A 27973-nucleotide genomic window follows, 5' to 3' on the forward strand; every position below is an offset into this window, starting at 1 on the left:
ATATATAATATATATTTTTTATTTAGTTTGAAATTGATATATAATGTGCTGCGTCAATATGCATTCAATAATTAATCGCCTCAATTATGGAACAAGTCATCATTATTAATGCACCTTAAAATATTCATCTCTTAATCTCGCTTCGATCAAAGTGTGGATTTTGTATCCTTTGCTGCCGGCGCACACATCACTGTTAACCAAAAGAATATGTTTAATAATTAATAAGTTAGTTAATCCCAAAGTGATTAAGCATTTGGGTATTATGATATAGTATGTGGGAGTATGTGGGAGTTATACGTACACGCGCAGGAATTGGTGATTTATTATAAAATTGCAAATGGTTTAATTATAAAATTACAAATGGTTTAAGTATATTAATTGTGGATTTAGCGTAAAGGCACAACATATAGTATTAGCCAAGAACGGATCTCAATTCTCAAAGATGCTAGGAATTAGTTGTTTCTTAATATGGTTTCTCTTCTGGACCAAACAAAAGAATGACTGGATCTTAAATTAATATTTTAATTAAAGGAATATTTAATATGAAGGAGTTCTGCATATATAGATTCAAAAAGAAAACCTTGCACTGTTGGAGTTTCTCAGTCTAAAGTTGGAAGTTTTATGACTTCCAATATTTAAAATATAGCTCTTTTTTTTTAAAAAAAGGTTTTGTTCAAATAAAAAGAAACCAGAAATAATTACATACGGGAAAGAAATTTTCAGCAGTTATTTAAAATATTATATATAGACCATCAATTATTTTAATCTGAGAGTAAAGAAAGGATTCTAAAAAGAAAAAAGATTATGAGAGAATCCAAATTGCTAATAAACTGCACTTGTCTTTTAATTAAGAAAATTTCAAAAAAAAAACTTTGGTTTAGGGAAAACAAATATGATGAGATCCATGGTTAATTACTAGGTGGATGAAATCTCAAGTAATTGATGATGTAGAGAAATAAAGTTCTCAAGTTAGTCAAAACCAATAAAAAGACACAAACTGCTGTTATTTAATTAAGAAGAAACCACAAATATAAGAACATATGCCCTTGAACATGCAAGCTAATACCATCTTAAAAGGTGTGTGCGTGTGTGTGTTTCGAGAAGCCAATTTTTAAGTTTTCTTTATGACAGATCTGAATCCAGGTTGGGTTAATTAGGATATTCAAGTGAATTAAATTTATGAATAATTAAACAGGAAAATAAGACATAATTATATATGGTGCAACGAGGGTAAACGATGCTCATTGAACTAATTAGTTAACTTTACAATAATAATTAGACCACGATGATCTGACCACCCTATAACCTATATATTATTATACTATTGTAGTTTTTCTAAAATTCAAAATATTTATTTTTTATTTTTTATAATGCAAGTAGTATGTATTATAATCATATACTTTCTTGCTTCTTTTTATAAGACATTGAAATGTGATATATACTTTTTTACAGGAGGCATTTACAATTTGTCTCAAATTTCTAACTAATTTTAATTAACATTTTAAATAACATAATTTGATTAATTTTCTCTGTAAAAAAAATTGAAATGATTAGTGATCAAATATTGGAACTCATCAGACACGGAGTCCGATTTAATTTGACCCCAAAAACCGGCCAATTGGTTTAAGATAAGATCAAATCAAATATAGAACCTGGTTCCCATATTTCAGTTTTTTTTTAAAAAAAGAAAATCAATATGTTCTTCACATAATTGACTGGACTTTTCATAATTTTTTATATTTTCTCCGTATTTCTGTCGACAAAATGTTTTAAACAAAAACGTAATCTTCACATTAAATAACAAATAATAAAAAGAAGTCCTAATAAGAGTGATGAGTCCAGGTTCTGTGTAGCAAATTATTTGTAGCACATATAGCTCATAGGCTTAGCTAGCTAGAGAAGGGTTAAAGGGGAAAAACAAATTAATAAAGCAGCCTCCATGTTTGATTTATTTTATAAATATTTTTTAAGCCTCTTGATCAGTTTGGGATTAATCAATTGATGTCACACTTGAATTTACTCCTAGTGACTTCATTAAATTACAGTGACATACTTTAGATTTTCTGTAAGGGAGGAAAACAACAAGCACTAAGTGGAATCCCATTTGCTCCAAATTCTCCTCATGTCAACTTTTAATTTCACAGGCAATTAATTGCCGTATCCTTAATTATGACAAAAGGTGCTTTTGAAAAAATCTCTCTCTTTATATATATTTTTCATAATTATCTCTTTGACAGTGACTAGGAAAACCATATCGTTTGATTCTACCCCATCATGAGCTTATTTAATTAGGCTCTTATGATATATTAATATTGTAATTGCTTTATTTAATTTGTAATTGGCTCCATTCGTGTATAGGCTATATGTAGCAGCCAGAAACCAGAATATTGGATGGCAGCATCATTAATAATAAAATAATTAATACATTGATGTTGGCTTGAAAGAGTCAAATTACAAACTTTGTTTGACGTTGATCACTTGTGTTTTTTAATAGATAAGATCAGATGGTGAAAGAAAAGAAATTGAGAATAATCAATTAATTAATAGCCAGATGATGTTGCTAATTATTAGACTAATAATTTAATCATATTATATGTTTATCCATGTATGAAATTACAGATAGCTTTCAAAGTATAATTCTATCTTGATAAATTTAGAAGCAATAAGTTGTTTTTTAAGCAGAAAAATATTATAAAAAATATTAAGTTTCTTGATTTTCCCCCCCTTACATATGTTCAATCATTGCTCATTTTTCTCTCTTATTCTAAAGATCAAATTTAGTTCTTTCTAAGGGAATTAAAAAAACACAAATATAAATACATAAAAGGTATTTTAAAAGAAAAGTATAGAGTATGATAATATTGCACGCAAGTTTTTTTTTTTTTTTTTATAAAAAACTTAAAGCCACTTTTTTTCTCCCGGGGGGGGGGATTAGTGAAGGGTAATGTGTAAGACATAATTAAGGACACGACTTGTAACCACTTAATTGGAAGGTGTTGCGGATTGGCATTTACAAAACCCTATATGATTATGTTCCCAGTTTAATCCCTACCCCAAGTGAAAACACAAACTTACTTTTTTTTTAAACACAATTATTATCAATTGGTAAAAATAATAGTGCTAGTTGATTTTTCAGGAAAAGGATGCCCCACTTACTAATTGCATTTTTTCAGTAATTTTTTTTAATAGGCACTATCCTTATCAGTAAATTGTCATTTCATGAGAGCCGCTAGTCAAAATTCGCTGCTCAAGGCAACTGAAATGTTGTACGAGTAGTATTTTTTTTTAACATTAGGGTTATTTTATATTTTATATGTGATACAAAAAGTATAAAAATGTATTTTTTTTAAAAATTGTATAGAAGCCATTTATGTTGTTAACTAGGGGCTGTGGTAATTAACACTTTTTTAGAATTCCAAGCAAAAAGAGTAAATTTCAATTTTAGCTAAATATACAGCATGTTTGGATCAACGTTTTCAACGGAAAACGTGCATTGGAATGGCGCAAACTAACGTTATTAGCAGAGAAATGCTCAACCAAATGTTTGGGTGAGCGTTTTTGCAAATGAACTTCTGGGTAAAAAGTCACCTAACGCTGAAGCTAATTTTTTGAGCTTTTGCCGTCACAAACGTGGAGAGAGAAAAGATGGTAATGAAAAAAGACAAAATTACCATAACAAACCCAATAATTTGATACTACATATTTTTAATATAAGAATCAGATAACTAATTTAAAGATATTAATAAAATTAATTAAGTTATTTATTTATAATAAATGGATGTTATCTTGTCTAAAATATTTTTGTTAATTATGTGTATTAAAACTACCCATTAATAAAAATTCTTTAATATGTATAATCATTACAAGGGTTACTTGAGAACAAAATAAATCAATATTTTATAATTTCACAAATAAACTATTTTTATTTTATCATAATAATTTTAGATATTTTTTTAATAATTATCATATTAAAAACATAAAATATCAAACATTACTATTCAATAAAGTCTATGTCCTTTTCATTCATTTTATAACTAAACTCATTTTTTCATTAATCATCCAAACAACTTTTAACTTTTTTAACTGACTTTTTAAAAGCACCTATCCAAACATATCCTAACTGACTTTTACTCTAACTTCAATTACAAAAGTCAATTGGGTTAGAAGTCAGTTTTGCCCAACGCCAATCCAAACATACCCATAATCTTTTAAGTTAAGAGTCTTAACAATAAATGTTCAGATTAAAAAAATATTAAGATTTGCACAAAGATAAAAAATTGCAGTATTTGTTAAGAAGTACCAAGTGTCCTTAAAGCCTAACGTGGAATGAGTGAATTTTAACGAGTTCGATTTAAAAAATTAAAATAATATAGTTAAAATTGTTAATTAATTTTTATTATTTTTTAAGAATTGATATTTTTGTTCCCAACATTTTTACTGTCTCTTGGGAGAATGACAAAGTAAAGAAGTAAAAGTTATAAAATCTGAAATTAAGATTCGTTACATTTTACACATTTTGATAATAGTTTGCATACTTTTATTTTTTAAAATTTTTTATATGGACAATTTAAAATCCAACCCACACACACCCATCCCTAATTGGTAACATGTGATGTAGAACACGCGACCTCTTCTATAAGAGGCCAGATGAGTTATGAGGTGCCAATTCAGCTATAAACTGTTGACATTTACACATTTTTCTGAAAACATTGATTTAAAATTTTATACTTTTTATGGTCTTTTTTTTATTGTCTCGTTTTTTGGTCCAATTTTTCATTAAAAAAAGGGTGAAGAAATTTATTTACACAAGCTGAAATGAACGCCCCCTGTTCCAAACAGCAGGTCCCTCTCTAATGCAGCGTTCTACTACCTCCGGTCTTTTGTTTTAAAATATTCTTACTAATTAAGTATATTAATTAGAACTATTATTATTAGAAGGATTATCTTAAAAAATATATATAAATATGAAAGATAAAATAGATTGAAGTTTTATATTTAGAATCAAAATAAAAATCAAACAAGATTTTATATTAAGAACAGAAAGTAGTACACAGTTAACCTATACACAAGGGGAACTCGCGTTAACGTCCTTCACATGGGTCGCACGTGCGATACTTCTTAAACTGACGTTGACGTCACGTCTAAATCCCCCGGTCCTCTCTTTCCTCTGTCCCTCTCTACCTCGTGTAGGACCCTCGTGCGGCTCAGCTGGCTATGCCCTTCATCTTCGCGCACTCGGCGCGTGCTCATCCACTCGCTCCGACCAAGCCCCACTTGTTCGGCCCAGTGAAGCCTGTGACCACTTTGGCGCTGGCTCCCACCCGGGAGTGTGACGCGTGGCCACCATTGTTTCTATCCCCACTCCTGATCTGTCCCTCATGCATCGCGAAATGTTATTCTCCACTCGGAACCAACGTGGGCCCACATAACACTTGCACTAATGAATTAACATTTTGGCACGTTTTCTCTTTTTTCTTTTTTTTTTATTGCATGCCATGTATAATTATTATTATTTTTATTCTTAATATAAAAATTAGTTAACTAATTTAAATAAATTAAAAAAATTAGTTAAGTTGTTTATTTATAATAAATAGGTGTCATTTTCTATAATTAAAACTATCATTATTATAAGGACTATTTTGAGAAAAATAGATAAATATAAGAAATAAAATATATTAGAGTTTTGTGTTTAAGAGGAAGATAAAAATCAAATAAACTCTTATATTAAAGATAGGAAGTAGTATTTGATAAATGAAGAAAATTAGATAAGTTAGTTAATTATAAGAAAGTGACATATTTTTCCTAAAACATCATAATCACCTTTCTTAATACCCCATTTTCTTCTTCTACTTGATTATGGTTGAAGGAATATGTATAGGGGTAATTTAGAGAAAACTGATAAATATGAGAAATGAGTTTTATATTTATGACCAAAACCAACTTAACAATTAAGTCCTATATTAAAGATCGGAGGAGTATTAAAGAAAATATATGCAAAACCATGAGGTCTCATACTCGCATCATATACACTTATGATAAATTATATTATTCATAAATTCTAATTAAATGGTAAGAAAAATACTGGAGTTACGTTTTTTCGGTCTATAAAACCAAATGCAATTAATGTAGGGTTTCGATCTCTTGTTAATCTGAAAAATAGATTACTTGTGTCCATGTTCAAAAGCAGTTTATGAACGTGCCAAACATCTAAGAAAGTATTACCTTCGGTCTTTAATATAAGACTCTATTTGACTTTTATTTTGGTCCTAAATATAAAACCCAAATCTATTTTATCTCTTATATTTATACATTTTTTTTCAGGTACTCCTTCTAATAATTGTAGTTCTAGCCAATATAGTTCATTAGTAAAGATATTTCAGGAAAGACAACATATATTTATTACAAATAACTAACTTAACTTCCTTCTTTAATCTCTTTAAATTAATTAATTGAGTCTTATAATTAGGACCAGAAGCAGTAACAAAATATTTTGATTTAAATACAATTTTTCCGCTATACAACTTCTCATGACGACACCAATATCACCCTTTAAAGTCAAATACACATGATGGGCCCGATTAAATATCTGCCAAATAGTTTTGGGAAAAAGAAAGAAAGAAGGAAGGAAAGTCTTGCTAATAATTTCTCCTTAGGATTCAGGTTTTCCCAAAAAATTTAATTTCAGCAGCTTTTCTTTCATTTTAATTTTTTAGAGGAAGAAATTAATATTATCTCCATTCTTTATTATAAGAATTTATTTGACGTTTAATTTGATTCCAAATTTAAGATCTCAATTTTTTTCATATTTATTTATTTTGTCCAAAATAGTCCTTATAGTAGTTATATATTTTAAATGTTTCATCAAATGGTATTTATAGCTAACATATATGATTAACAAGAGTATTTTAAAAAAAGACAACACCTATTTATAATAAATAATTAACTTAACTAATTTTTTAAATTAACCAGAATCGGAGGTAGTACGGCACTTCTACTGAATGACTCCCAGTGGAAAAATTAATCGGGAAAAAAAAAACAAAGAAACGCGCTAAAAGCAAGGCGCGAGAGCGACTGCAATAATGTGATGTGATGATACATTACGCGAAGCACAAATTCACCGGGTGAAGGCAGAAGAATGGTTTTGATTTTTAAAATGTTTTTTATTAATAATTTCACATCAAATAAATAAAATAAAATAATTATATAATCCCATGGAAGCTATTTAATAACTTAAAAAATTAATTCTTCGAGTTGTCGGTCAATAATTATACACTGAATCTTGGTAATATTGCTCATTTATTGTGAAATAATAATTTTTCTAGTAAATAATATGATTTTGTTGCAAAAAGAAAAAGCCACTCAAATCTAATAAACGGAAAACCTGATTAACAAGAGAGGGGGGAGAGAGAGAAACTCAGGATACTATGCTTATTAGTACCTCTAGTCTTAATTATAAGAATTAGTTGACTAATTTGAAGAGATTAAGAAAATAAGATAAGTTAGTTATTTGTAATAAACAGGAACTGTCTTTCCTAAAATACCTTTACTAATCAAGTGTATTAGCTAGAATTACCATTATTAAAAGAACTATCTTGAAAAAAAATACATAAATATGAGTTATAAAGTGGAGTGGGAATCTTATATTTAAAATAAAAACGAAAGTCAAATGAGGTTTTATATTAAAAAAGAGAGGTAGTATTTACTATTCAGTCTCTAATTACAGACTTTTAGTAGACGGTAATTTCAAACTAACAATGACAACAGTTACTAGAAGCGACATTATAGGGTCATATTTTACACGGATAACATATAAAATATGGTGACAATTTATAAATTTTATATTGTATATGTAAATATAAATTTTCTCAAGCGGATTCTATCAGTATCACACGGCGACCAGACTAAGAAATGACGGCGTATGGACTTTGGGAGTGCACCACCTGCATACGATCATCGGTGTCTCTTTCAGCCCTTCAGCTTTGCGGTGCTCCTATGGCTCCTTTATTTATTTATTTATTTTGTGTGGGGCTCTTTGGGCCCCACCTCCATTTTTAGTAGAAGCATATAATCACTCCAAGCAACTCAGTTATGACCAAGAAAATACTCAATATAGATAAACATAGGCTTATGGTGTTTATTTTTAGACTTTGGATTATTTAATCATAACAAACAGTACACGCTTTCATGTTTACCACATATTTTTACTGTTTGAATTTCTGTAAAAATATTTTAAAAATTATAATATTATAAATAAATTTAGATGGACAAGTCTTATGTTCGTGTTACTATATTTTTATTTTGTAAAAACAAAAATTTAATTTTAAAATAAAAATAAATAAATTGCCTACCTTCCCAATGGGAAAATACAATATTGGAAAGACAGATACTAATTTCGTAATTTCCAAAACCAAAAGATCTGTCCAGACGAAAAAGCTTTACGCAGGGGGCAAAAAAAAAAAAAAACCTCTATTATTATGGCTTCCATTGCTCCTTTATCTATACCACTCTGAGCGTCCAAGGTTCGCCCTTTTCAACTCTCCTCCCCTCACCCATTCGATCCTTTTCTCTGTTGTTTCACTTCAGAAATTGCAAAGCAGAACCCCGTTCCACTGCCATGAACGAATTCTAAACCTGATCTGTAGCTTTGTTATGTTTTCTTGTTGGATTTGGAGAGGAAAAAGATGAAGAGAGAATACCCAGATAACAGTAGTATGGATGGTTGTGGTGGTGGTTTTAAACCTGAATGTTCGTCAATGTCAAGTGGGAAGATGAAGATATGGGAGGATGAGCTCGATGGTTCTGGTGGGATGGATGAGTTACTGGCGGCTTTGGGCTACAAGGTCCGGGCGTCGGACATGGCGGATGTGGCCCAGAAGCTTGAGCGGCTTGAGATGGTTATGGCCATTTCTCAGGAAGACGGGATATCTCATCTTGCTTCTGACACTGTCCACAAAGACCCAACCGATCTCCATGGCTGGGTTCAAAGCATGCTCACCGAGCTCCACGGTTCTCCCAATTGTCTCGATCCGTCGGTACTGTTGGCGAACCAACAAATTGATGGCCCTATTCTACCTCCGGCCTGCTCCTCCGTCATATCCACCGGAAATTTCTCTAATTCTCAGCACCAGATTGAGAATCTGTCGACCGGTTACCACGATGATTCCGAGTATGACCTCCGAGTTATTCCTGGCAAGGCGGCGTTCCCACAAAGCGAAACGACAGATAGTGAGAATAGCCGTAAGCGATTGAAAACTTCACCTTCAACCGAATCCGCTCCGTCGCCGTCCGCTCCGTTGCCGTCGACGGCGGCTGTACCAGAGCACCCTCGTCCGGTGGTTCTGGTTGACTCACAAGAAAACGGGGTGCGTCTCGTGCACGCGCTGATGGCATGTGCGGAGGCGGTTCAGCAGAACAATTTGAAGCTGGCGGAAGCACTTGTGGAGCACGTGGAGAGGCTGGCGGCGTCACAAGCCGGGGCAATGAGGAAGGTGGCTTCCTGCTTCGCTCAAGCTTTTGCTCATCGGATTTACGGAATTTCTCAACCGTCCATCGATTCCGCCTTCTCTGATATGCTCTATATGCATTTCTATGAGTCCTGCCCTTACCTGAAATTCGCCCATTTCACGGCGAACCAAGCCATCCTTGAAGCGTTCGCCACCGCTGATAGAGTTCACGTCATCGATTTCGGGCTCAAGCAGGGGATGCAATGGCCTGCATTAATGCAAGCCCTTGCATTACGACCCGGTGGTCCTCCGACTTTCCGCCTCACCGGAATCGGACCTCCGCATTCGGACAGCACCGATGCTCTTCAACAAGTGGGATGGAAATTGGCGCAATTGGCCAAAACAATCGGAGTCCAATTCGAATTCCGCGGGTTCGTCTGCAAGAGCTTAGTGGATCTCGAGCCGTCGCTCATCGAGATCCGACCCGGAGAAGCGGTTGCGGTTAACTCCGTTTTCGAACTCCACGAGCTCCTGGCCCGACCCAGCGCCATCGACAAGGTCTTGAACACGATCAAGGCCATGAATCCGAAGATCGTGACTGTGGTGGAGCAAGAAGCAAACCACAACGAGACGGCTTTCTTGGACCGTTTCACGGAGGCACTACACTACTACTCAACCATGTTCGACTCACTGGAGGGCTCGTCAAACTCGTCGGGGTTAACGCCGGCGGCCAGTCAGGACGTGCTGATGTCGGAGCTGTATCTCGGTAGGCAGATATGCAACGTGCTGGCGTGTAAAGGGTCCGAGCGAGTGGAGAGGCACGAGACACTGAGTCAGTGGAGGGGTCGGATGGGATCGGCCGGGTTCGAACCGGTTCACCTGGGTTCCAACGCGTTCAAGCAAGCCAGCATGTTATTGGCAGTGTTCGCCGGAGGAGATGGGTACAGAGTGGAAGAGAACAACGGGTGCCTTCTGCTAGGGTGGCACACTCGGCCCCTCATAGCCACTTCGGCTTGGAAAATTCCGGCCGGCGAACTTTAGTGAGTTGACTCAGTGGGTCCGAGTTGGAATATCGATCGAGCTGTCAATGGCCGGCGACACTGCTCTCTGTACATCAATTTTTAACCTTTTGAGTTGACTGAGTCAGTCCGAGTGAGCGAGACAAATAAGAAAAAATTGTACCTCTTTCTTTTCCCTTTCTTCTCGGGTATTAGCCTCTTTGACTGAAAAAAAAAAAAACAGATAATTTGTTATATTTTAATTATTATAAGGTACTCTGTTAAATAATAATGGTCCTTTTTCTAAATTTCCGCATGACCAATTATTATGTGATCCCAGGTTATTGTTGGTGTTGTACTCTAATGAGATAATCAAAGTGCTGGGTGTAATTAACCGGATAAACATGGAACAGTTCCCTTCAAGTACGCGTACGCTGAATATTGGTCTGTAGTACTAATTACAATTGCATGAAGCAGATAGTTAATATCAATTGTAACACTTAATTAAAAACTAACACGGTCGGTGATATGCTGAGGAATATTTCCCATTCACTTGAAAAATCCAGGAAACAGAGATATGGGCTGTGTTGTGTGGTGAGGTGTTCATTTGCCTGCAAGTTTGTCTCCTGTGTGGTGGATCCAAGGAGATATATTGCACACATCTGATATATTCTTTCTCAGGGTATGAATAATAATGAAAGAGACAGGTTTGTGTTCTATATAATGCAAGTTAAGCCCCATCTAAATGGAGCATCTGGGTATGGCGCTTCAGGTTCTGAAGCAGACACATACAGAGCCATACTGAGCTGTACTACTGAAATATAATTGAGCAAAGAGTTATAGATCCATGGCCGGCCTGACACAGCCATAACACTTTGTTTGGATGCCTCTCGCTTCTCCTTATTAGCTTTGTCTCATTTCGTCATCACCATTCAATGACTTTACTTATTAGCCATTCTGTCTTTTTGAAACACCCTCGTGGCTTCAAAATCATTAGCATCGTGCTTGATCTTGCCTATTCCAAACTTTACCTCCATTATAACTTTTGTAGTTTAGTGGTATCAAAGCTTTCCATTAAGTGGTAGGTCACGAGTTTAGCCCCGCTGATAATCTCAAGTTGTTAGTTCATGCTCATTTAATTAAAAAAAAAATTGATGACCTACATTTATCTACACTTTATCTATGAGTTACCACCTCCTTATTATTCAACCTATTGACCCTTCATGAAAGCAAAGGCCCTATATCATCTCAATGGATGGCATGAAAGCAAACGCTAGTTTGACAATTCTTAAAATCATTTAGAAAATAAGGTTCTTTTGTGTTTTATAAGATAAAATTTTTCTCACATATTTCACACAGTGTAGAATCGCTTAAAAAAAAAAATTTAACCTGCATTTATCTGCTATATATGTATCAGTTACCACATCTTGTTATTATTCAACCCATTGACCCTTCATAGAGAAGCTATTGTGTATATTTCATCTACAATGATTATCATTTCTCTCTGGTGTATGTGTTTGGTTTCAGGGTGAGTTTTCATTGTTAGGTGAAGTGCTGGATAGTGTAATTGATGGACCCAGCAGCGAACTCAGACGTGAGTGTTTGTTGAGACTTCAAAGGGAAAAAGATAACTCGTGGCTGCACTATTACTATTCTTATTCTTATTATTCTTTCTTCTCTTCTTTATGATTCTATATATAGTGATGATCGTGGATGATCGAAATCTGTGACGACTTACTTTTTTCCTTGCTCATTATTCACTTTTTGTGATCCATGAGGAATTTAATAATTAATGTTGGCCACGTTGTTTGTTTAATTTACCATTTCCATTTGCTTTAGTGTTTCAAGTGTTTTGCCAATTTACGGCTTACGTTATTTTTGGGTGGACTAACATTAGTGCAAGTTGGCTGTGATAATATCAATAATTGAACCTTAATATTCGAAGTGGTTGACAAGATAACTATGGTTGGCCCAGCATCAAATAAATTACACTTTGTTTATGATAGTATATAATTCTTTTCAAAAATTAATTATAGACATATTTGCTTTCATATTAGCATTTTTTCAACGCAAAGCCTAGCACCCATTGAGTATGTGAATTGCATAGAATAATTACGGTTTGATATAATATGCAAGATAATATCAATGATGGCTGAAATGACTTGATTTCTTTAAAGTAATTTCAAAAAGTTTAAGTTTGTAAACCAAAAAGCTTTTGTTAATTTGGTGATCGTCGGGGAATTCAATTTGATAATATGGAGTTACTTTAGATGAATGTATAAAAAATAAAACAAAGAATGATAATTATATTGTTGATGCTTTTTTGTCAGATAGTAAATATTGTTATCATATTTTGGTCCCAAAAAATAGTGTTATCGTATTATTCACTACCTATTGCCCTGTGATCAGTGTGGTCAATGCAACATACTCTATGCAAATTTATAGGATTTAATCCTAATCATAAACAAGTGAATCACAATATTAATAAAACTATAATTATTAGATAAAGCTTAGCTCAACTTCCTTAAAACCATTACACCCATTATTTCAATCAGATTCTACCATGTTTTCTATTTTTTTTCTTTTCCTACGCCAACATTTGGAGATAAATGCTGACAGAAATATTAAAACAAGTGATAGAATCTGATTGGAACGATGGAAGTAATGATTCTAATTAATTTGACCTAATTTTTATCATGATTATCCTTCTCATGACGGATTGATCAAGATGTTAGTATTTTAATTTAAATTGATCAATAGAACCAAACATTGAATAGTAATTAAAAAAATATTTAAAAGAACCAACAAGTTGTTGGTTAAAGTGGTAGCAGTTTCACTTCTCGTAAGAAGGAAAACACAAATTTAAATCCTGAAAAGTATACTTGTTAGGAGGACTATTTCTTAACCACTCTCATCATAAAAATGATTAGTATCAAGTCCAATATAGCTTGGGGATACCTTGGCTCCACCTAAATTTACAAAAAAAAAAAAGAGAGAAAATATATATATCTCACTTTCATTAAAGACTTTTTTTAATGACAATTATTATTGAAGATCTGTAATGTGATTATGAGTGAGATAAGCTAGAGAGAGTAAGAGGGTAAAGTAAGAATAATAATGAAGGTGAAAGAAAAAGAAGGATGGGTAATGGGGAGTGATGCAATATATGTATATGATAGGCAAAGTGGTGGGATATTACTAGTCGTTATGTGAATATAATGCCATGCAAGTCCTTAAGAGACAATGCGATATGGAAGTCAACACAATTCTGGTGGTGCTGATAAGCATTGCACCAACAAGGAATGATGATCCTTTGGTATCATCAACCCAACCCAAAAGTCACAACCCAGTCCCTTCCAACGCAACCCTAACATAACTCACTTGTTTCGATCAATAAGTTCATTTATGAATCATCAATTTTTGTCTGTTTTCTTTTAAAATTTCACTGCTTGTTTTCATCTATTATTATTTCTTGATAAGTTCATGCTCAAATCATCAATTTATGTTTATTTATAATCCTTTCTTTTTTATACTAAGTAAAGTTATAATTACAGATTATAGGTTTAACTACTTCAACTTTAACTTGGCACTTGATCAAACGAGCACTTAGATCGGATGGATAACACTTCATCTAATATTTAGCGTTAGCAAGCCTAATATGCTAAGTAGGATTAAGCCTATATGATTAGTTGAACATCTTTATATGCTTTATTAGTGCAACTATAACAAGAATGTAAACAAACAATAAAAAACTTTTTTTTTCCTTCTGATGAGATTAGACTAGAAGTTCGAAAAACTATATTGAATTCAAATAAATAGATAAAGTTTTTTTTGAATGAAGTAAAATAATTAAATAAACTCTAATGTTATTAATTAAAGGAAATCAGAAAGGGGATATGGGTGAGGGTCATTGTCATTGAAATGAAGAGAGAGCAAACATATTTCATGGTATTGGGGGCATGAAATTGACAGGGGCTTGGCCTTCCATTGACAAATCACACCATCATCAAGCACTATGAATTGAAATTCTTTACCTTTCCTTTCTTTTTTCTTCCATGGAAAAAACATAAAGGGCCCTCTATTAGTCTATCCTTCATTAAAAGATTCTTTCCATTACCCCCACCACTTTTCAAGTGCTCTTCTCCCTTTTCATCCAACCACCTCCTTTTTCATTTGAGCCCTTCCCTTCCTATGATCTGATCTATCTTTATTTATTCATTCATTCATTTCATTATCAATTAAATTATGTTTCCTTATTACTTTAATATATCTATGGCATTGGGTTTCCTCCCTAATGATCAAATCTGTTATCAAGTATTAATATTTTGACATGCATAAAGCAGTATTTGCAACGCTTTCTAACTATACTTTTTTTCCCTTCTTTCTTACATATAATGAATGTTCTTTGCCAAACAATTTTTTTTTTAATCAAAATTTCTAAGTTAGTTATTAAATTACTCTGATAACAAGTGATTGTGTGGTTTTTTTTAATTAAAAGTACATATACTAACAGCTAGCTTGAGATTATAAGGAGGGCTAAATTATATTCCCAACCTTCTATTTATAAAAAAATTTCATACTATTAGGTTATAATGCTATTAACAATGGTGTTTCTTAGTAGTTCCTCTTTTTAATGCAATATATGAATATTGAGCATTTTCTTCCTATGAAAAATGAATAAAATCTACATCTTAAGAAATATGCTGCATTGTCTAAAATTTATAAATAGTGCGGCTTTTAGAAATTATTATATATTTATACATTAATTGATAGTAAAGTTGAGCTAATTATAGATATGGGATAAAAATACTTATATATATACGAATAATCATAACTAATTATAATTATACTAAATTCTTTTGTAAGCTGAGCTCAACTGAAGTTTAATTATTCTTTTATCTAAAGTGTATCCTCCACTAGTGCGAATATGTAAATGAATATTGTTTATAAATGGAAAAAAGTAATGAGTTTGTGGATACTATATAAAAATGTAAACCGAAAGCACCTAAAAATGTTTTCTTAATATGAACATAAAAGGGAGAATTTTACAAAAAGAAGTTTGAAATTACTCAATTCCAAATTAGGTTCAATTCTCACACTTTAATAGGTTTTGACAACATTTAACTTGTAAATAACAACATATTTTTGTAGAAAATTTTTATTTAAAATTTAGTAATTTTAAATTTCTTTTTGTGGGATTCTCTCTATAAATTATTGCAAAGTAGAGCAAATAATGTGTTAAAAATCAAAAGAATAATTAATGTTTTTAGAAAAAATGAAAAAGAAAGGTGGGTTTGGAGCATGATGAGTGTCCATTGTCAATCTCAGGACTGATCCACTAATTGAAAAGAGTAATCGCCTTCATCCAATCAAACCCTTCGTTAACCTCAGAAACCATATTAGAGAATCAACAAATCAAAAGGAAGATATCATCAATTATTATTAGTTAACCTTCCTTTTCTTTTCTTTTCCTTCTGATTTTCTTATTGATCTGCAATACAGCTGAGCTGATCCGTCAGTTCAATAATAAATAATAATAATAATAATGAATTAATTGATGTTGTTTCCTATGTGTGTTAGTGTCTCAACATCAATCCCTTTTATGCATACACATACATACCTTATCAATTCAACAAATAATATTAATAAATTATCTCTTAAGCTCAAAGTTGACCTTCCCACTTTATATTGTCTCGTATTGACCTTTTACCACTTTTAATTTTAATTTGGATTTTGGTGGTCATAATTTACTCACCTGGCTTTTTCTTTATTACCAGCATTATTTTTCCAGTTATTTTGGCTTGCGTCGATTCAAAGGTTTCTGTTGTCAATGGAAAAGGTTTTATTTTCAACAGATAAAAGGAAGAATTCTAAATCGTTCAAACTCATTTTGGCACGTCTAATTAGTTTTGATTGATTTCATCGATCCATTTTTCATTTTATTTTTAATTATTAATTTAAATAACCAGTTTTTCACAAAAAAATAAAATTTTAAATTAACTGAATGAATTGAACCATTGACTAATATTTTGCCTCCTTTTTTTTTTTGGTTGAATTAGTTGGTTTAGTTTTTATTATTACGTTACTTTCCTTCCATGAAATTAGAGTTCTTTTTAGTTAAAAATGTGTAAATTTTATACATATGTAATAATTTATGTGTGCCACTCAATTTTTAATAAAAAATATATTTTTTCTCCTGTATGGGGTATAAAAATAGTTACATCATTGATCAACTTGTTAATAATACAAGAGTTAGGCAATTAATTTAAAAGTTTGGAAAATAGGCATCTAATTTAAAAATATTAAAGAAATTCCTTAAGTTAATTTTTTGTAATAAATATATATTATTTTTTTAAAATATTTTTATTAATTATGTGTATCAGAATGAAAACTATTTAGCATATGTAATCGCTATGAAATTATTGTGACAAAAAATAAATGAGAGACAAAGTGAATTAGGGTCTTATATTTAGGAATAAATTGAATCACTAAGGTGGTATATAGACGTGTTTTTATTATATATACACACTTATATAATATATTCATACATTGATGACTTGGCCCCAAAAATATATGTTATTTTTCATTTAACTAAAACATATATTTTTTATTTCAAAGGAATATTTTTTTTGTCATGATATATTTGAAATTATCAATAATAATTTAAAAAGCGAGGTACTTTTTTAAAAATGAAAATTAAAATATATTCCGTGATTACACACCTCAAATCCATACAGACTGTAAAATGGAAGTAGCACATCAAGTAGCAAAAAAAAAAAAACAACCTCCTAATACAAATTTTATTGATAAATAGGATCAGATAAATTTTTATATACAGAAAGTATTGATTCAGGCCAAACACACACACACACACACAGAGAAAGTATCGGTATTATGCAATTCTATTCAGTATTTACACTGAGTATCAATACTTTGATTTAGGTTATTGCAGTCAATAGAATTTTTAACGGGAACTTTTTTTTTTTTTTTTTAAGGTTCTTTGATGTTTGATTGAAAGTGTTATGGAATCTGGTTTTGAATGGCTTCATTGTCCTAGATTGTTCTTTTGACTAAAAGCACTATTCCCCAGTCCAAAGAACAGTCACTTACAAGTGACCAAGGACCACCACAATTGGCTCCATTTCTAATTTTACCTTTATTACATATTCAGCTCCTCTTATTGTCCTCTTATCCTATTCCTCTGTTACTTTAATTTTAAATTTTCAATGATTATATATATAGTTATCAAAATGTTGAAAGTTGCTAAATCAATTTAGTTTTTGTTGCTATTTGATTTGAACAGTTTAAAATTAAGATAAAAAGCAAGAGAAGAAGAAAAAAGCAAGATGACAAAAATTATGGGCTTGTATTATTCTATTTTTATTTTTATATTTTTTACAAAGGTGTTTTTTAGAAAAAATTTAAAACCTTGTTAGAATTATTTGTTTTGAAAACGCTTCCAAAAAAAAAATAAACCCCTCAAAACTAGGTGGCCACATGCACAAAAATTGACATTCAAAACCCCAATCGGTCGCTCGCTTGAATGATTAAATCCCCTATTACTCACAAATAACTTAAGTTGGTGATTTAAGAACAAGTTTAAAAAACAATATATATAAAATGATAAAAAAAACTGATAAATAGCTATAATCTTTCTTTTTGAATGCATTACTATCATGGGCACACAATTATGAATTTATGGTAAGAATTACTAAAAAATGCACTTGAAAAGAACAAATTATTGGTTATATAAAAAATTATATTGATGTTTGGTGCTGATAATTAGACTAGCCAGATTAGCAGGCCCATTAATGATCCACGATAAAATGATGGATCAGGACGGTTAAATGTTTGGATGGAGACGTTGAGACTTAAAAGATTTATATTAGGCCTTCAGGCCCAAAAAAGAATGGGCCTTAATGAGCTAGAAATGGACACACACACACAAGGAGAAGGATAAATTATCAATTGTCTGTTTATTTTTTTTAGGTACCTATCATTATAACAGAGATAATCCTATTCAGAATATTGTCAAGCACTAAATGTGAGCACTTATCTAACAAGAATTTAAATCCTGAATCCTCATATTGTAAGGGACTAGTCCGTTCTGCTAAACGTCATTCTCATTAAGTTCATTAGAGTAAATTCTTTTAGGAGATCTTCCGTTAGTGCTTCAATCTAACTTGGTAATACTGAATATAATATTGGTGTATAGAAAAAACTATTGTGCCCTCTTACCTCTTAAACTCTTTTACCATCTCCTGCTAAGAACATACACTTTCCATCCTATCTGGCACATTTCCTGTGGACATGGACTTTTCTTGGATTATATCAGCACAAAAAAAAAAAAAAACAACCCAAAAACATGGGTTGAGTTAGCCGCTGAGGGCCCATGAAGATGTTAAACTTGTTATGCTTTATTCTTTTCACAGTCCATGTTACGCTCCATGTCTACAAATCTGTCCGTACTTAATGCCCTGTTTTTAAAATTGAAATACAAAAGCCAACCATCTAATAGATCTTTGGTCCCCAAAAAAAAAAAATCCATCTAAACAGGTGAGAGGAGTATTTCAGGAAAATTATTATAAATTGTTGACACATTAATTATAAAAAAAGGAAAAAAAAACTGACTTACCTTCTCCTATTAAAGCATATATAAATATAAAAATATAAAAAACCTGACGTAAAATACTTTAAGAAAATTAATGTACATTTTTATACTCTATATACTTGAAGGACTAAAGGGAAACTCGATATAAATTTCAAGAAACAAGCGCGCACACACACACAGATATATATATATATATATATATTTGAAATAACCAACCTTTAGTTTTAATATCACATTCATATAAATTGATGTTAAATTGATTTTTTTAAAAATGCTATTTAAATATAAATTACACTATGCTAATTTATTTTTATTCCAACTTCAATTTATAAAGGTGAGTTGAAACCAAAGGTTACTTAAAATATAAAAAATATCTAATTTAAATTTGTACCGCTCAAAATTAATTTGAATAGTTTAGGAGAATTTATTTTTTCATGAACATGAAATGTGCTTCAAATGGACAAATAAAACAGAGCATGGAGATAAAATGCGGATCTTCGAAGTGTTTTTTTCAACAAAAAAAAAAATCTCATCTTTTTGGCCAACTTAAGAATTTCTCATAAAGTTTAAAGAAAGAATAACACATATAGATCTCCATTGAGTAAATATCTGTTATATTCTCTTTACAAAAGTGTATAATAAAAATATCTAGAGATGTAATAAATTCCCTTTTTTTTTTTTGGGCAATGCATCCGTTTATTTATTTATTTTTTAATTTTTAATTGAGGACTTGATTGATTCGGGAAATTATGATCATAATTCATAAACAATGCTCCCCAAGTCTTGACCTCTTCTCAAAGCACTTCTCCCTCACCACTCTCACTCCCAGTCCGCCGTCGATTGCTGAAATTAAAACCTTCCGAGTCCCCGTCGACGGTCAGCTGGAGTATTGTACTCTAACTGGATCTCGACGGAAGCTACCGATCGGAGACGAAGCCTCTCACCCGCTCCCAGCCTTCTCGTTTGCATTGGTATGCTTTTTTTTTTTTTTGGGATTCAATTTTTCAACATTTTAGATCTAAATAGTCTCTTCCGTATGGTTCCTCTTTGTTTTAACTTCCTTTCCGTTTTTAGATTGATTGATTTTGTGTAATGCAAACTTTGGGGCTTGCTGACCCGTTTATCATTCCACCAACCCCGAATAAGAACAGGTTGTGTCGGTTTCCTCTGATAGGAGACTTAAAGCATGGTGCGGAATCAACCAAATTTTCAATACTTGACACACTTTTTTAGATTTATTTATATCTTTTTTTTTTTCTTTTTTTTTGCATGTACTAAATACTATGATGACATTAGCTCCTGAGAATGATGGGTGACAATGAAAAGAGAGGAGTTGGACCATGCACACTATTTTTTGTGTCACGCGCATTCCTACTTTAGATACATTTTACAGTCTTTATATTTTAGACGATGTTCTAATATTTCAGGAATTTGAGTATTTCCAGTGTATCATATATTTTGGACTTTAGTAGTTCTGGATACAGATCTTAGAAATGTTATTATGCATCTGACCTAGGTAGAGTTTGTATAAAGGTGTTTTTGACGGATATGAATAAATATAGTGAAAAAAATGGGTGGATATCTACCCCTTCCTTTTCCCAACCATATTCTGCATGATTTGTGTGAGTGATTCCCCTATAAACGAGTTCTAATAGCTGTTCTTCCACAACAGAACCATGGGAATTGAGGATAGATGGTGCGTGGTAACTGGAGGACGCGGTTTTGCTGCTCGCCATTTGGTTGAAATGCTACTCCAATACAATACTTACTCTGTCCGGATCACTGATTTGGGAGCCAACATTGAACTTGAACCAGCTGAAGAATCAGGAATTCTTGGTGAAGCTTTACGCTCTGGTCGTGCCCAGTATATGACTTTAGATCTTCGCAACAAAGCCCAAGTACTTAAAGGTAGCTCCCCCTCTACTTTTGGTTGTTTAACTCCTTTGCTACTAAAAATGTGGAGGAGGATATTTGAGCTCTGTGTAACTGCTTCTTTGTCACTGCAGTATGTGAAGGAGCTGAGGTTGTGTTCCATATGGCTGCTCCAAACTCTTCCATTAACAACTTCCTGCTTCATCATTCAGTCAATGTTGAAGGTAAACTGCTTTTCTACCTATTTAATTCATGACCAAGCTGTTTGGTAATTTGCTTTAAATGTAACGCGATGTTTGCTTCTGAAGGGACAAAGAATGTCATCAATGCTTGTGTTGAGCTCAAAGTGAAGCGACTTATCTATACAAGCTCTCCTAGTGTGGTCTTTGATGGTATTCATGGAATTGTTAATGGAGATGAATCATTGCCTTATCCACCTAAGGTACTTGCTTCAGCAAGTTTACATAAAATTACTGCTAGTATCAATTTATTCTTTTCAAGGTTCACTGTGAGTCTGAACTTGGGATGTGTGCATCTGTGGATGTTTATTGTTCAATCGAACAGTTGGAAGTCATTTTATTTTTTATGGGTAATTGTCCAATAACGTGGCTTTAAGTTGGATTCATCTGATTTCAGCATAATGACCATTATTCTGCTACTAAAGCAGAAGGGGAGGCATTGGTCATTAAGTCAAATGGGACCGAGGGGCTTCTAACATGCTGCATACGCCCCAGCAGCATTTTTGGGCCTGGAGATAAACTGCTTGTGCCTTCATTAGTTGAAGCTGCCAGGGCAGGGAAATCAAAGGTTAGTGTGGTTTCTTCTATTGATTTGAAGGTGTATGTGGTTCTCTTCACGCACCAGCAGAAAAAAGAAGAAGAAGCTTTTTGTCATTTAATCCTCAGTTTGAAGGCATATTTCCACATAAAAGTTACTCAGCAACCAAAATATTCTGCACGGAAGGCTTAAATGTCTTCATTGTAGGATTTTAAAGCATACACTTGATACTATCTCTAAGATGTTTTTCATGCCCCATATTCCCCATCCCATACCAATGAGTTAAGCAAAATGACAACAGTGAGCGTATGACTGCTGTTAGGTGTGTGTGCTGATATTCTTAGGCATTGGATCACACTACCTTGGGGATGAAATGATGTTTAGGCTAATATATTTTGTGGACCTATAGTCATGGCTAATCTTTAGTACTTTTTACTGCTTAAGTAAATCATTGAATCACTAGACTGTGTAATCTGCAGATGGGCCAATCTAGGATTGCCAGAATGTATCATATCCATAAATTAAATAAAGTGATTTTGTCTATTAAAGCCCTATTATACATTACATGATGGATGGCTTAATTAGGCCTTGAGGGGCGGCCAGGGTGGGATTAGACCCTTTGAGTTTTTGATACCTTCTCAATGGAGGCAATAATAAGTGGCACTGCTGGATCCAAGAATGAAGAATCATCAACCAATGGGGGTAGTGGCATAGAGACGGTGCCAGTAATTTTGGTCATATGGTTGAAACTGGGAGATGGGTTGAACTCAAAAAGCATGCTTTGGAGCCTGGCAGAAAGATCAGAAGGGGTTGTAATGAATATTTTGAAGCAGAGTTGAGAAATAACATTCTGAATATTAGAGGTTGCAGCCATGGCTCCTTTGCTTCTTTGCTAAGTTTTATTGGTTACTAGTACTGCAACCTGTAATAATTAGAACTCACAAAATTTTTGAAATAATTATTGAAGTATAAAAAAAAAAGATCCTTATGAGGAAAAATTCAGAAGAAAAGGATGATTTACCTCATAAAAGCATAAGTACACTACAAAAAATGATAACTTATGATCATTGGCACAGGCAAACCATAATAATAATGTCAGCTCAAATAAATGCAATCCAAGAGATACGTTTATCTTCTAATGTGAAGTACAATGGGGACTGAACGTTGCCAATGAGGGGTTTTATATATATCCTGTCTATTGTTATGCAATGTATGACTGAATAAATGGCTGTGTTATTTTATGCAATATAATACGTTATGTAATGTTACATGAGTGAAAGACTAGAGTTTTAAAATTAAGCCTTATCTTTTCACCCAAAAAAAAAAAAAAAGCCTTATCTTATCATACCTTATCCTGTTTGGCTTTATTGTGAAAAATGATTTTTAATTGGTCCAAACTGTTTAGAAAGTATCCATAAATTGGCTGAAATTTGAACGAAGACCGCTTCATTTCACATATAGAGATATTGAGGTACACTGAAATGGGGCACTGAAAGCCATGCATTTATAACTGCTTATTAGTAGAATCTTTCTTCAGCAAAGCCTATTTTTCATATGCTGATATATTATATATATTTCTCTTTTGACCAGTTCATAATTGGTGATGGCAACAACCTTTATGATTTCACTTATGTTGAAAATGTGGCACATGCCCATATATGTGCTGATCAAGCTCTAGCTTCGGATGGGACAGTTGCAGGAAAAGCCTCTGGGCAGGTGATTATGTTTTATTAGTCTGTAAAGGAAGATTGTTGAGACAGACAGTTCAATTGAAAGAGGATTATTGGCTAACTCAATAAGTGCTCTAGTGCTCTTTGCATTTGTCCTGCCAAAGGAAAAAATGTAACCAGACTTTTTAGCAGGTTAAATAAGTGTAAATTTTTTTCTTTTGGCTGATGGGTCTTCATTGTGTAGGCATATTTCATTACAAATATGGAACCTATAAGTTTTGGGAGTTTATGTCACTTATTCTGGAAGGTCTGGGATATGAAAGGTAGTTTCTTATTCAAAAATTAATTTTTGATGACTATTTAATCTTGCACAAAATTGTACATCCTTTTATTCATTTTGTTATACAAATCAAGTAGTATAAATTTAAGAGGAAATATGATATCCCACATTAGGCTGTGGATGATTATGATGAGAGGTCAAGGAGCCCTTATAGTTATTACGTTTTGTGAATTTATTTTTGCTAATAGGATATTGGCTCCTTATTCATCCTTGTATTATACAATAATCAAGAAATTCCTGTGTTTTACAATATTTTAAAGCAGTTTGGAAACAAAATCTGTTTATGGGTTTTAGTAAAAAAGAAGTAATATTTTTTGGTACTATCCATGCCTTTTCTTTCTTCTCTGAACTGATGTAGTTTGCAGGCCAAGAATAAAGATCCCTGCCTTTGTTATAATGCCAATAGCACATGTGGTGGAGTGGGTTTATAGGCTGCTAGGTCCATATGGGATGAAGGTTCCACAGTTGACACCTTCAAGAGTAAGACTTTTGTCCTGCAGCAGAACTTTCAGTTGCTCAAAAGCAAAGGATGGCATTGGCTACACACCCATTGTAACACTTCAGGTTCTAAAACTTTTCACAAAGTGATTTGATACATGACTATCTTTCCATGCAGAAATACATTTATGCTTTGTTCAGATGCTTCCATGTCTATTATTGACGAATTTCTAAGGAGCTTCAGTGAGAGTTGCTGGGGCTTCGTCATCTACATTTCTTATGTTGTTCTTACTTTGAAAAGGATGAAAAATCATATAATTTAGAGCCAATAAATCTATTGGCAGTGTTGAGTTAAAATTAACTTGCATATTATGAACTCAGCTTTGTGATGTGGTTTTTAAAGTGGTCTTTATGTAATGCATTAATCCAATCAGTGATTGTATAGCCTTATCTGTTCAGGGGAATTTAACTGGTGATAACGTGAGATTTCTTCGCAGGAAGGTCTGCAAAGGACTATTAAATCATATACACACTTGAGAGCTGAAAATCAGCCTAATACTAAAAGCAAAGGGCCTTCCAAAGCTTCCGTTTATCTTGGAAGGGGAAGAGGTATGAATAATACTGTTAACTTGTCCATCCTTTTGCAAACTATATACAGTACCATGTCTGAATCCAATAAACTCATTCCATTTGCGTATATTTTGGGATGATGTGTTATAAGTGTATTGGAGTACTTGAGCATAACCTATGAGAAGCCTGAAGTAACTACTGAGCTCTTTGGTCTAATCCTTTGGAGTTTGCTTTTGAACTCCACTGCACTAGCCTTTTACACCTACACTTACAACTTAGGGGCACATTTTCTGTGTTTTTGTGTTATAAATTCCTAGATTAATGAGACATTCTTGATGTATTAGCTGTCAAGTTGGATGATGGATCATGATTAAAATTTTAAGAGCCTAGTAAGAAACACCAATACGGATTAACTTTATAGGTTAAGCAGCACTCTGCATTTGGTTTTTGTAATTTTGTTGGGGTAATAAATCAAGTGAAAGGCCAATCATTTGCCTAGAGACAAGTTTTCCTTTTAAAGATAATTATTATCTATCTGTTTAGACATGCATAGTAATGTCTTCATAGTAATTTAAGAATCTAAATTAGCTGGAAGCCTCAGATCTAATTTACTTCTTGTACACAACGGAATAACTTGTTGGTGTTGGGAGTTAATATATTCTGTGCATATGTTCTTCTATAGGTTTTAACCTATGTGCAAATTTACTGTTATTGGCTTTTTGCAGTTGCTGACACATTGCTCTGGAAGGATAAAAAGCAAACTGTCACTGCTTTGTTAATTTTGTTTGCCATATACTACAACTTCATTGCATCTGGGTCTACTGTTCTTACTGCTCTTTCAAAGCTTCTATTGTTCACATCGGTGTTTTTATTTGTCCACGGCATTCTACCTGAGAAAATGTAAGTTCTTTATGCTTTTTTGAACATGCTAAAAGGTCGACATGAATCTAAATGTCCAATAATGTGTAACATACTATTCATCCTTCGTCTTCTTGTTTTCTCTTAGTTTCTCTGATTTGGAGGATGTTATCCTCCCCCTGGCCCTTTGTGCAGTTTTTGCTCTGCTCTTGAATGAAACTTTTCTTTTGTCCCGCGAAGAAAATCATTGCACAATGACTTAAATGATGGCATAATTGATGGTGTTATAATTAGAGGCGTTATGATTTTGAATGTGAAGATAAATGCTAACTATAAGTAATGCCTTATGTTGCTGCAGATTGGGATATACAATTGAGAAAGTACCCGCATCTTGGTTTCACTTATCAGAAGACAATTCACGTCAAGTTGTTCTCTCCCTTGCTTCTTCATGGAATTTTGCTGTCAATGTTTTGAAATCCCTTGCAGAAGGGAATAATTGGGTGCTGTTTTTCAAGGTGTGTAATTATGTATGCTAAGTTGCAATTTTTTCCTTGTTATATTGCTTTCTACTAAATACCTTGCTCTATAGATCATGATATAAATGTTAACTTCTACGTATGGGTTTGAAAATTTCATAGAACATCCTTGGAAGATTTGAAATAGACATTTTATAATATTGTTTAATGTTATTGGTTTTTTTTTCCTTTTTTTTGGTTGAGTAAAGCCTGAGTACTTATCAGCTGAAATGAACATGAATGTGCAGTTTGTCCTGGGCAATTCAAGCTATTTAACTTGCATACGCAAACTGTTTACATTCTCCATTAAATTTGATATGCTGACGCAGCCTTTGCTTTGGTGATCAATAGGTTACTGTATCTCTCATCATTCTTAGCTTCCTTGGAGCCTTATCATTTCAGAATACATATTTTATAGGTATGCTGTCTATGTTTATCTTCCCGTGCATCCATGTATTGAGGTGGGTTTGTTTCCATAGAGTTACATCGCATGTCCGAGCTGGCACAGTTGCCTCCACACAATTAAATTAATTCCTACCACATTTTAATCATGACAGGTGTCCTATATTAAATGGAATTTGGATTCTCTGAAGTGTAAGGCCTGTATTCAAGCTGTGAGAGAGAGAGAGAGAGAGAGAGAGAGATGCAATGGGAGGGATTGTGTTTGGGATTTTTTTTTTTTTTTCCTTTAACACACTCTCTTCCCCTCCTCTCTTTATGTCTCTTCAGAAGAATTTTATAGACTTCTCACTTCAGAGAATCCAAATTCTATCAATTTAGATGATATATGCAAGCTCTAACATTTGGTTAATTTTGAATCATAAATCATGCTTGAAATGTTAGGTAAAACTTTGAACATTTTCAGGAAGCTCATTTTGTAGGTCTGTTCAGTGCCGTAACACCAAATATTAATAATAAATGTCCTGACATTTCTCTTTCGGTATAGCTTATAATTTTTTATAAACAACCTTCTTGAAAATTGCTATTGTGAATGTTAAAAGTGTTGAATTTATTTATCTATTCATTTTTATTTTTTCGTATAAACTTGAGAATTTGACTTCTTTACACTAAGATATTCATCACTTTCTCATCAGTTGGGCTTTCCTAGGTATCCTAACCTGACTTGACTTCAGAAACATCATTGAATCACTTTTTCCTTGGCACATAATGTTGCCGCAATATAAGGAGCTTGTTTTTGTAGCCTGTTGTAAACTGCCATGTACCTATTTGCTTCCCATTAATTCAGTAGTAGTAATGAAAACGCCATATTACTGAACTCGTTATTCTCATGGCTACAGGAATTACTTTTGCATTTATAGCTTTCTACGTGTATGAGAAGAAGGAAGAAGAAATTGATGCCCTATTTCTGAAAACAAGACATTTCGGATGCAAGTTAAAATCTGACTTGGCTGGGAAGTTTCTTTCTGCAAAGAAGATTGATTGATAGCTAGCGGCAACACTTTTTGTTTTTGTTTTGGCTTGGCTAACGTGGGAAGTTGTATCTTCATTTGCCTGATCAATTTAGTTTCTTGTCTGATTGTACGACAAATCTAACATGAGTTCGCATGCTACTTAAACGAGTTGTACTGATAACTATAGGAATGAATTAAAGAAAGTCCTGCCGGCACAATTTTTAGGAACTCGTCAGGTTTCCTATCCTGCACCTGTTAGCGAGGAGTCTGTATTCTTTCTTTTGATGATTGAATTCTTTTATTTTTGTTTGGTAGAAAAATAATTTTTTGGTAAAATTTGTCATCTATTTAATCTGAATGATTGAGAATTTGATATTCATTTTACAGAAAAATGGAAGTAAAATTAATTCATTTAAATTTTGTACACGACTCAAAATGCTAGTACAGGTTTTTGGCATTACCTAATGAT

At 32.9% G+C, this 27973-nt stretch overlaps 2 protein-coding genes and 1 long non-coding RNA gene across 3 annotated transcripts; 2 read left to right on the forward strand and 1 right to left on the reverse strand.

Moving 5' to 3' along the window:
- Positions 1-1392: 1392 nt before the first annotated feature.
- On the reverse strand, positions 1393-21128 carry LOC114727338 (uncharacterized). The gene is made up of 3 exons (XR_003738578.1): positions 21040-21128; positions 4808-4810; positions 1393-1403 (listed from the first exon to the last, which is right to left on the reverse strand). It is a non-coding gene; the product is annotated as an uncharacterized LOC114727338 (long non-coding RNA).
- Positions 8507-10669, forward strand: LOC114727336 (DELLA protein GAI-like). Its single transcript, XM_028914036.1, has one exon. It carries the CDS (start codon positions 8682-8684, stop codon positions 10482-10484), a length of 1803 nt encoding a protein of 600 aa, XP_028769869.1. The 5' UTR covers positions 8507-8681; the 3' UTR covers positions 10485-10669.
- On the forward strand, positions 19826-27840 carry LOC114727337 (3beta-hydroxysteroid-dehydrogenase/decarboxylase-like). Its single transcript, XM_028914038.1, is given in 14 exon segments — positions 19826-20023; positions 20725-20960; positions 21059-21148; positions 21233-21366; positions 21561-21731; positions 23292-23417; positions 23616-23640; positions 23643-23694; positions 24077-24275; positions 24647-24758; positions 25445-25619; positions 25936-26092; positions 26444-26510; positions 27391-27840. Coding segments are annotated over 13 exon segments (1686 nt in total). The 5' UTR covers positions 19826-20023; positions 20725-20728; the 3' UTR covers positions 27537-27840.
- Positions 27841-27973: the final 133 nt, after the last annotated feature.

The sequence above is a fragment of the Neltuma alba genome, unplaced genomic scaffold (assembly GCF_004799145.2).
Source record: "Neltuma alba isolate B1F8T4 unplaced genomic scaffold, ASM479914v2 tig00012465_pilon, whole genome shotgun sequence".
NCBI classification, from domain to species: Eukaryota; Viridiplantae; Streptophyta; class Magnoliopsida; order Fabales; family Fabaceae; genus Neltuma; species Neltuma alba.

Coding starts and splice junctions, on each gene's coding strand:
- LOC114727336 (XM_028914036.1), top strand. CDS start 8,682: ATGAAGAGAGAATACCCAGATAACAGTAGTATGGATGGTTGTGGTGGT.